This window comes from Anolis sagrei, chromosome 3 (assembly GCF_037176765.1).
Source record: "Anolis sagrei isolate rAnoSag1 chromosome 3, rAnoSag1.mat, whole genome shotgun sequence".
Taxonomy (NCBI): Eukaryota; Metazoa; Chordata; class Lepidosauria; order Squamata; family Dactyloidae; genus Anolis; species Anolis sagrei.
This window is the reverse complement of record NC_090023.1, coordinates 229,575,883-229,586,711: the sequence shown is the minus strand read 5'-3', so window position 1 is coordinate 229,586,711 and position 10,829 is coordinate 229,575,883. Positions and strand designations below refer to the sequence as shown.

The window sequence follows — 10,829 nt, the reverse complement described above, 5'->3', positions numbered from 1 at the left end:
AGAAAGCAGATTAACTACTTCAATAATGTTGTACAGCAAAATGTATTTTATTTAAACAATTTTATACAACTCACCAATGCAATACACTGAATGATGACCAAAATGACCATTTTATGAAGCAGCAGATCTAGGCAAAGTTGCTTGATACGCTTGTAATGCAAGTTCAATGTAGCCGGCTCTCTGCGTTTCTGTCTTTGCATAAGCCTGTGGAAAAGCAAAGTCTCACTTAGCAATAGTTATTTTTCTGACATAGAATAGGGCTCCCTAGAGCTGCAAAAAGGTTAACAGAAAGCAACTTGGCTGAAGCACAGACCTTCTATATGTTGGACTGTAAGTCTTAGCAACATAAGGAATCATTAGAGTGGCCCAATGGCATCTGGAGTACACGTTCCTGAAAATGATGATGATTAAGCAAATTGGGAGACAAAGCTACATGTGCTAATAAATGGTCACTTCCTTATTTGTTGGGGTTTTTAAAACAAAGCAAGTGACCATCAGTTAATATGTGGAACTTTGTTTCACTTATAGCCTTTTCATATGCTCTCAACAGTTTTCTCCTGATAAACGTCTAGATATTTTACAAGCTTTTAAAAAAAACAATGATGTAACACGGTGTACCTTAATTAAATCTAATCCTTGGATATCTTGTTCTTGTGCCTCCTTTGCTGATTGGCAATCAGGATGCAATATATGATAAAGGGTGACCAAGCTTACAGCATCATCAAGCCTGCAAGATAAAAGTTCAATTAGATTGGATTTCTTGAAGAATTTGCCTTATCGTTCCCTAGAAGTAGATTAAACTAACTTGTGCTTTTGTTTTCATTTTTGTTTTCACTTACAAACAAAGGATTGGTTATGTCATACTGTTAGGTTACAATAGATGATTTGAACCCTATATGTATTCCTGGGTTATAAATGTCATTTCCTAATTGGTTCTATCATAAAACATGGAAAAAGTTTATTAAAGTGCAAAACCTTTTTTGGGACATCCTGCAGCACATTTTGCTATAGTTTTCCAATGAATATCTTCGTCAAGTCTCAACCAATTTAACGTAGTTTGGACAGCCACAAAATCAAAGGCTCTGCAGTATAACAATTACTTTCAAAGTAAGAACTGCACAATTAAAGAAGACTAACACTTTCAAACCAGGAACTGATTTTTTTTTTCAAATGTTGCTACATAGTGTTATTGATGTATGAATGTAAGCTACTGCTGTGCAGTAAATCCACTAAAATCCAAAAGATGGGCTTCTATTCAATTGTAGGGTTGTATAGCTGTTCTCCAAAAAAGTTTCTCATTCATACCCATCTATAGGGGGGTGCCAGATCTTCAGTGTTCAGTATTCGTATTTTTCTGCAAACTGTTCAAAGTCTCTCCAAAGAAGGCAGGCTGAAACACAGCCAGTTTATATTTCAATAAAATATAGATATACCCTAGTTAATAAAGTAGGTTTGTATATAGCCATTACTTACTTAACAGAACATTTGATATCAGAGGCAAAACACCTGGGGATCCATAGATTGAGAACCAGTGATGTAGATGTTCCCTTAGGGGCTTTGTTTACTCGAGGTATCCAGACAGAATTCGAAAAAGCTTTCTGTAATGCAATTCTGCATGTTTGTTCAAACATGGATCCAACCAATTTCAGGAAGTTCACCTCCCAGTTAGGTAAGTATAAGGTTATAATCTCAGTTATCTCCTAATACAAAAACTGACATGTTTTAGAAATTGAGACAGAATAGGATGGCAAAAGCATTTATTCTGTCTGTTATCTCCAAACAAATATTAAATTTTCCATTAGGTAACAAGCCATCTCCACGTTACTGGAGTTTATGTGTTTTAAAGAACTTGCCTTCCATGAATGTTAATGGAGTTTACTTCCTAGGGCTTTAATTCTAACTATAAAGGCCCCAAAACAAGAAAGGTGTACTGCTGATATATTACGCTGGAAGATCAACTGCTAATAGCAAGACAAACTTCTTCAAAATTTGGTAGTTCTCACACGAAAAGCATCCAGCTTTTAAATAAAAACTAGTGCATTAATCCTAAATGCAGTTATAAAAAGTGCAACGGTAATCTCGGTAAGACTGTCCAGTATAAACACTGTTTAACACAACTTTGCCACAGTAACCAAACCTGTGGTTCCTTTGCACATGGTAAATTCAATTAAGGGACACTTACAAATCTCTTTGCAGCATGTCTATCAATAATCCATCTGTCCTCTTCTTATTTACAAGGTACCACACCATCCCTCCAAAATGTCTCGTTGAACGCAGAATATCATATTTTCCATGTTTATCAATATCTTCGTATGTTCGATGGTGAATCTGCCCAAAAGTTAATCAACAACAATGCTTAAAAGCCTTTACAGTTTTCTGCAAAGTTTTCTAGATACAGACAGTTGTTTCAGCATGATCTTATACGTCCTGTGTAATATTGGCAACTTACTCTGATATAATCAGGTGAATCTGGCTCAAACTGTACAACACAGAGATTAAGGAGTTCTTCATGTCGGTTCTGCAGAAATATGGTCTAAAACAGCAAGGAGTAAAAAGTTGTAACCCGCAAGCTAATGAACAAAAAGCATAAAATTAACAGAAGCAATGCTCTAGACAAAAGCAATATGGCTAATAATAATAATAACAACACTTGATTTATATTCTGCCCTTCTCCCTGAGGGGCCTCAGAGCAGATTGCAGTATATAAGCAGACACAGGCAAACATTCAATGCCTTATTACAGTGTTTCTCAACCTGGGGGTCGGGACCCCTATGGGGGTCGCGAGAGGTGTCAGAGGGGTCGCCGAAGACCATCCAAAAATACAGTATTTTCTGTTGAGCATAGGGGTTCTGTGTGGGAAGTTTGGCTCAATTCTATCATTGGTGGGGTTCAGAATGCTCTTTGATTGTAGGTGAACTATAAATCCCAGCAACTACAACTCCCAACATGTCAAAGTCTATTTTCCCCAAACTCCACCAGTGTTCACATTTGGGCATATTGAGTATTCATGCCAAGTTTGTTCCAGATCCGTCATTGTTTCAGTCCACAGTGCTCTCTGGATGTAGGTGAACTACAACTCCCAAACTTAAGGACAATGCCCACCAAACCCTTTCAGAAATTTCTGTTGGTCATGGAAGTTCTGTGTGCCAAGTATGGTTCAGTTCCATCATTGGTGGAGTTCAGAATGTTCTTTGATTGTAGGTGAACTATAAATCCCAGCAACTACAACTCCCAAATGACAAAATCAACCCCTCCCCAAACCCCACCAGTATTCCAATTTGGGCGTATTGGGCATTTGTGCCGAATTTGGTCTAGTGAATGAAAATACATCCTGGATATCTGATATTTACATTACAATTAATAACGGTAGCAAAATTACAGTTATGAAGTCACAACAAAAATAATTTTATGTCTGGGGGTCGCCACAACATGAGGAACTGTATTAAGGGGTTGCGGAATTAGGAAGGTTGAGAACCACTGCCTTATTACAATGACATACAATGAGACACTAACACAGAAACACTTAGCAATCAGTGCAGCATTTTGGGCGAGTTCTGTAATAAAATTTTAAGAGTATATGTTATAGTCATTCAAGTTAGGGTGCTCAAAGCAATTTTACCTGGGGACCACTGCTTTTCACACACATTAACACTTCAAACCCAGCTATTACATATCTGTATCATGGAAGGCAAGATATAACACAGAGGCCCTGCTTGGACAATTAGGACTTCAGCTTGCTACAATTTAGCATTTAAATGAATAATTAGACTGTACTCTTCCTCTGGAATTGGCCATTTTGTGAGAAACTATTGATAACAACAGTCTTATGTTATTGACCTAGAACTTAAGACCAACTTCAAAATATTCAAAAGATTTATTTTAATTGTAATGTGAAAAGTGTGTGGTGCTCACGCTTAGCCATTAAAGCTATGGCAATATTAGAAACTGAATACTTGAACTGGACCACATTATCTCAAGGATAAAAGCCTATGTTGGAGTAATAAGTGGTCATCCAAATAACTCAGAAAACACCAAGCTGAGTAACATGCTCTTGACAGGTCAAATGGAACAGGTCTGATGATGCCCATAAAAGATCAAAGAAGACATTGTGAAAAGCCATCTACCATCAGATTTTCATCTTTGAATAAAGGTGGAGGGGTAAGTTTCCGTCCTTCTTTTGGGAAGTAGATCTGTATCATCCTGTCCCGTTCCTCCCACGTGGCCTTGCGTAATACACCATTTGTTTCTCGTACTACAATGAAGCGTTCCTGAAATTGAAAACAAAACTTTACGGAAGCTGCAGTCTCACTTGTTAGTTCTCTTAATTCCACAAAGGGTCCAGAATAATATACACATTAAAGAACCAATTTACAACCAAATGTAAATATGTCCTGTTGTTTTCAGTGAAGCAAGTTACAGAGGTATTAAAGAATCTCGTGTGCTATTTAAATAGGATGCAAAGATGCTTACAAGGTGCTTTGCTGGTTCAGCTCCTCTGTTTCAGCAGTCAGCCAGATGCTCCTAGAAAACTAATGAACAGGGCTGAGGCTGATATGTCAGGCACTGAGGTTGCAATTGGCTATTACTATATTCAATAGCCTCTGCTGCATGAACTTTAATTTTGGGGCTATTTATACCATACATTCACAATATATAAACTTAGCTTACCCAGGGAGAACATGCAGTCATCCCTCTATATTTGTAGGTTTGTATGGTCTCTCTAGGTTCTGCAGTGTGACTCTAGTGTCACAGAGTCATACTGGAGGAACTGGAGATTCCTAGACACATTCTCTCCGGAAAGAAAAAAAAATGATATGTGTTATGGACATACTCACACGGTGTGGGGTGCTGTATGTTATGTCAGTAAAAACATACTTATGGGATTCAATTCCATCAAGAATCTTGTCTTCTACTAGCACATCATTAATTGGTTCCCGTTCATTCAATACAGGAGGCATTTTAAGCCTTTCTTTAGCTATCTCAGTTGCCCGTTCTGTCGCCTTAAAAAGAGAAGCAATTAATGTCATATTTCAGCTTCAAATATGAGAAAAGTTACAAAAATATAAACACAGACTAATGTACACAGACTATTATAAATCTACTTGCTTAGAAATACTTAGATAGAAGTTCATTTTTGTTTTGTTAAAAGCTTACAATTACTTGTCTACTTTATAGCCTACCTTTTCCATTTTTTCAAAGAAAGGAAAACATCTCTCTTTGCACATGTTATGGTATGACCGGATTTTGTCAGTTCTTATAAACTGAATTGTGATTTGGATGAATAGTGAATTTAGTAATAGTATCTACTAGTCATGTGCATTCGGGCCAAAAAGAATACCATTTTCGGGTCCATTTTCCATTTCATATGGCAGAGATTTGGCCCATACGCTACAATGGGAAACTTTAAAGGTTCAGCTCTCAGTCATTTTAAAGCCTATCTGAATGAAACCTACCTCAGTTGTAGACCCCATTTACAACTGCAGTCCTTCCAAGTTTCAAAATAATTCACCAATTTTCTGATTTTTAAAGAATTATTTTAAGTTTTAAACATAACATTTTTAAAAATAAGACAAAACACAAGAGAAGGTTCTGGGAATTGTAGTTGCCGTTTGGGTCCATTCTCAGCCAATCAAAGCATGGACACAACCAGGCTTTTTATTGGCTGAGAGACACAGAGAAAGAAAGACTTCAACTCCTATCATGCTCTGAGAGGAACTTTCAATGGCCTTACTATGCCAGTGCCACTGGGAAAGTGAGTTCTAAAGGCCCTCTCTGGAGGAGGAGGTAATTTTTCAAGAAAAAAATGGAGGATTCTTTTGCCGGAGAGAGAAAAAGATGCCATAGATCCCCCTGCTTTGGGTGTTTTTTGGACTTAACTCTTTCTGAAAATACTGTCTCCCTGAATTCATTTCACTGGTCTTTTCATCTCTCTCTTCCCACTTCTGTTTTCGGAAGCTACACGAAAATGGCCTTTCAAAAACTACAAATCTTTCTGTTAACAGTGATTTGGGCCCAACTCTAGTATCTACTGTGGAAGGTTAAGTTGAATTAGTCAGAATAAATCAGAATTTTAAAATTAAATGCTCGTGAATGTTACCAATTGACAAATGAGAATTATTTGATGTAGTGAAATACAGCAATTTTTCAAAACTACTATCATAGGAGAGAATGGCCACATTTCAATAATCATAGAATCATAGAGTTGGAAGAGACCTCATGGGCCATCCAGTCCAACCCCCTGCCAAGAAGCAGGAATATTGCATTCAAATCACCCCTGACAGATGGCCATCCAGCCTCTGTTTAAAAGCTTCCAAAGAAGGAGCCTCCACCACACTCCGGGGCAGAGAGTTCCACTGCTGAACGGCTCTCACAGTCAGGAAGTTCTTCCTCATGTTCAGATGGAATCTCCTCTCTTGTGGTTTGAAGCCATTGTTCTGCGACCTAGTCTCCAAGGAAGCAGAAAACAAGCTTGCTCCCTCCTCCCTGTGGCTTCCTCTCACATATTTATACATGGCTATCATATCCCCTCTCAGCCTTCTCTTCTTCAGGCTAATGATGCAACCAAAGAGATAAAACACAAGTGAAACAGAACAAAACCGAGCATTAACATTTGTTCATTCTTTTTTAAGCTGTGTGGCTATAGCAAATAAATAAGAAATAGTCCAAAGTGATCTCCATTCACATCTTCAAAATATTAGATTCAGCAATCATGACATCCAAATACCTCTTCCAGCTGCGATTCTGTCAAAAGTTTGTATGTTGGAGGTTTAAGTTCCTGCTTTATTGGCTTAAAAACTTTCTGCAGATTCAACCCTGTCATCTTGCAGAGCAAATTTTGCACTTTTTCATCCATAAAATGAGGCTTTGGGATGTCGGGCCTTTTTCCTTCTGAGGAAAAAAAATAGCAGAACAACAGCAAGTAGGTATGTTAAATGACAGTGGTGGGAAAGAAAGAGAAATTAGAAGAGGGCTACTATAACTTTACGTTTTGACGCTATGCACATTCATCCAACAATAAACTCTCTTAAGATGGTATTGTAGACACCAAATTAAAACCAAAAAAATGACAACCAGTATCTTTTTTTTAAGGAGGGGGTTGTATTCATATTGTTGCCTTTCTTAATTAAATCTGGCTTTGATTCTCCATTTATAAAAGAAACTGTAAGATCAGATAATAAACCTAGTTCATGAGTAGAGTTAACACTTAACAAGCCCCAAAGAGTCAATCTCCCATTAAGCAAATTGCCACAATGTAGTGGAGCCCCCGGTGGCGCAGTGGGTTAAAGCACTGAGCTGGTGGGCTTGTTGATCGAAAGGTCGCAGGTTCGATTCCGGGGAGCGGCGTGAGCTTCCGCTGTCAGCCCTAGCTTCTGCCAACCTAGCAGTTCGAAAACATGCAAATGTGAGTAGATCAATAGGTACCGCTCCGGCGGGAAGGTAACGGTGCTCCATGCAGTCATGCCGGCCACATGACCTTGGAGGTGTCTATGGACAACGCTGGCTCTTTGGCTTAGAAATGGAGATGAGCACCACACCCCAGAGTCAGACATGACTGGACTTAATGTCAGGGGACTACCTTTACCTTTACTTAGTGCTTTATGGGTGAGTTCGAGTCCTACTCCCATAATAATAATAATAATAATAATAATAATAATAAAACTTTATTTATACCCAGCAACCATCTCCCCAAGGGACTTGGTGCGGCATACATTAGGCCGAGCCCTAAGTACATCAACAGTAAAAGCAACAAGAAAACAATCAATACAACAGTTAAAATAAATCTCATAAACAAAAGTAAACAATAGACAGTAACAATAACAACAAGCATTTAAAACCTATGGCTGGGCCAAATGTAATAATTTAAAATATAAAAATTAATGCTGGACACGGACAAGGTAGGATATAACTGGGATAGTTTTCAGGTAGAGATGGAGCACGCAGACAATCCTAAATCAGTGATAAAGTGCATTTAGGGACATATTGCTGAGGGTATTTCCTTATTCTGGGAAGGAACACTGGAACAACCACGTTTTCAGGCTCCTCCTAAAGACTGCCAGAGTTGGGGCATGCCTGATGTCCCTGGGGAGCGAGTTCCAACTCCATAACTCAATGCCCACCGAACCCTTCTAGAGTTTTCTGTTGGTCATGGCAGATCTGGATCTCAAGTTTGGTTGCATTCCATCGTTAGGAGAGTTCAGAATGCTCTTTGAGTGTAGGTGAACTATAAATCCCAGCAACTATAACTCCCAAATGACAAAATCAATGGCGCCCTTCCTTCTGCTGTAAGGCAAGGGTTACAAGTGTCATGCAGCCATTCCTTTTGGGGGAGGGGGGCAAGATGGGCCTCCTTCCTGTGCCCTGGTTCTCCTCACCCTCCTCGGTTCCTCGGCAGAGCGCCCTCCTTCCCCAGGCGGCTCGGCTTATCCGGGAGGCCCGGCCCAAGAAGGAAGACACGGAGGCGCTCCGACAGCCCCAAACACGACAGGATGCTCCCAGCGCAGCCATGGCAAAGCAAGCCAAACCGGAAGTCTATCACCGTCATTTCCGTCTCGCCACGCAGGGTGTGCTGGGAAGTGTAGTCATTAGAGTTCTGTTCAGCCCCTGCTCTGACTTTGCAGGAGGGAGGGAGGGAGGGAGTCCTGAGTATTCCAACCCCTATTGCCCAGGTTGTCACTCCTGATCACAATTTTGTGTGAGCATCTTTTACACTGTGGAATGAATTCAATTTGACACCACTTGAATAGAGATTTGTAGTTTGTTGAAGCACCACCACTCTTTATCAGAGGAGGATTGACAACTTTGGGATATCCACCAGCCTACATAAAGGTTGCCTTTTTGGACTCTGCTTCCAACAATTCCCTAGTTTTTGTCGCTACTGCATACATTGGCTGGGATTTTTTGCAGAGCTGAATTTTTAAAAAGCAATTTAATGTTATTTGGGGAGCCTGGTGATGTACAATCATGTTCACTTTCTCCTTTATGTTCACTTTTTCCCACCAATTATGTAGAAGTTGGGAATGTGTCAGAGCATCAATTATCATTGGGAACAAGAATACCGAGCATAATATGTGCTAGATTTGGGCTGTGGCACAGCTAGTTAGTAGCCAGCTACATTAAATCACTTCAGACCGAGAGGTCATGCGTTCGAAGCCAGCCCGGGTCAAAGTGAGCTCCCAACCATTAATAGTATAGCTTGCTGTTGACCTATGAAGGCCGAAAGACAGTTGCATCTGTCAAGTAGGAAATGTAGGTACCACTTTATGCGGGGAGGTGAATTTAAGCAAGGAGGAGCTAAGGAGCCTTCTAATCAAGGTTAAAGAAGAAAACGCAAAGGCTGGGTTGCAGCTAAACATAAAAAAAACCCAAGATTATGGCAACAAGAATGATTGACAACTGGAAAATAGAGGGAGAAAACATGGAGGCAGTGACAGACTTTGTATCTCTAGGTGCAAAGATTACTGCAGATGCAGACTGCAGCCAGGAAATCAGGAGACGCTTACTTCTTGGGAGGAGAGCAGTGACAAATCTCGATAAAATAGTGAATTGTAGAGACATCACACTGGCAACGAAGATCCGCATAGTCAAAGCAATGGTATTCCCCATAGTCACCTACGGATGTGAGAGCTGGACCGTAGGGAGGGATGAGCGAAGGAAGATAGATGCTTTTGAACTGTGGTGTTGGAGGAAAGTTCTGAGAGTGCCTTGGACTGCAAGAAAATCCAACCACTTCAGGAAATAAAGCCCGACTGCTCATTGGAGGGAAGGATAGTAGAGGCAGAGATGAAGTACTTTGGCCACATCATGAAAAGAAAAGAAAGCTTAGAGAAGACAATGATGTTAGGAGAAATGGAAGGAAAAAGGAAGAGGGGTCGACCAAGGGCAAGATGGATGGATCAGATCCTTGAAGTGACTGGATTTACCTTGAAGGAGCTGAGGGTGGTGACGGCTGACAGGGAGCTCTGGCGTGGGCTGGTCCATGAGGTCACGAAGAGTCGGAAACGACTGAACGAATGAACAAAAACAACACAACATCATAAAACCTTCTGGCAGCGTGTGTAAGAATGAGGAAGTACTCCATCAAGGATTCGATGTCAGAAGTGGACGGTGAAGCGGCAGCTCCCCCTGTGGCTGAAATTGAGCATACCCTCATGAAACTGGAAAGTTGGAATGTTAAATTCCCTCTGTGTCTGTCTGTATATGTTAGAAATCTATGGCATTGAATGTTTGCCATGTATATGTACATCGTAATCCACCCTGAGTCCCCTGTGGAGTGAGAAGGACGGAATATAAATTCTGTAAATAAAATAAACACATAGATTTTCTGTTTCCTGCTTTCCTTTTAACAATGTATACTTCAAAGCAAGCTTTAATTCTTTGTTAGTCTAATTACATTGTTTGCTTTTGTATTGTGTAATTTTTCAAAGTTGTGTTTGTTTTAATTTATAAGCTATAGTCCAGCAATCAGAAGAATAGGATTTAGAAGGGCAGCTATGAAGTTCTTAATGTGCAAAGGTATATAATTGAATACAACGGCTATGTCTTTGTGTGATATGTGATATGTTTAATAATGTTTTATGTTTTATTGAGGGAGGGTCAATTTTGATGTTTTATACTGTTTTTTATTGATGGAATTGAATTGTTGCCAACACTGTGAACCGCCCTGAATCCCCTTTGGCGTTGAGAAGAGCGGTATACAAATACCGCAAATAAATAAATAATAATAAATACTCAAGTTAGGATGCTCCATTCCATTGTATCTCCAATTTCCACATATAGTTGTGCAAAATGGCTAGTGTAGTAAGCTGATAGGAAGGAAATCAAGTACTCAA

At 39.7% G+C, this 10,829-nt stretch overlaps 1 protein-coding gene across 1 annotated transcript; it reads right to left on the bottom strand.

Moving 5' to 3' along the window:
* Positions 1 to 23: 23 nt before the first annotated feature.
* MRPS22 (mitochondrial ribosomal protein S22) lies at positions 24 to 8,541 on the bottom strand. The gene is made up of 8 exons (XM_060767920.2): positions 8,373 to 8,541; positions 6,725 to 6,888; positions 4,836 to 5,000; positions 4,125 to 4,268; positions 2,450 to 2,533; positions 2,183 to 2,328; positions 619 to 727; positions 24 to 204 (listed from the first exon to the last, which is right to left on the bottom strand). Exons 1-8 carry the CDS (start codon positions 8,503 to 8,505, stop codon positions 112 to 114), a joined length of 1,038 nt encoding a protein of 345 aa, XP_060623903.2. The 5' UTR covers positions 8,506 to 8,541; the 3' UTR covers positions 24 to 111.
* Positions 8,542 to 10,829: the final 2,288 nt, after the last annotated feature.

What these genes read in the sequence shown, in the direction of transcription:
- MRPS22 (XM_060767920.2), bottom strand. Translation starts at nt 8,505, where the DNA reads ATGGCTGCGCTGGGAGCATCCTGTCGTGTTTGGGGCTGTCGGAGCGCC. An exon ending in CATACAGCACCCCACACCGT is followed by an intron (nt 4,269 to 4,835) that starts GTGAGTATGTCC and finishes TTTCAATTTCAG; the next exon opens with GAACGCTTCATTGTAGTACG. An exon ending in TCAAAGATGAAAATCTGATG is followed by an intron (nt 2,534 to 4,124) that starts GTAGATGGCTTT and finishes TTGCTGTTTTAG; the next exon opens with ACCATATTTCTGCAGAACCG.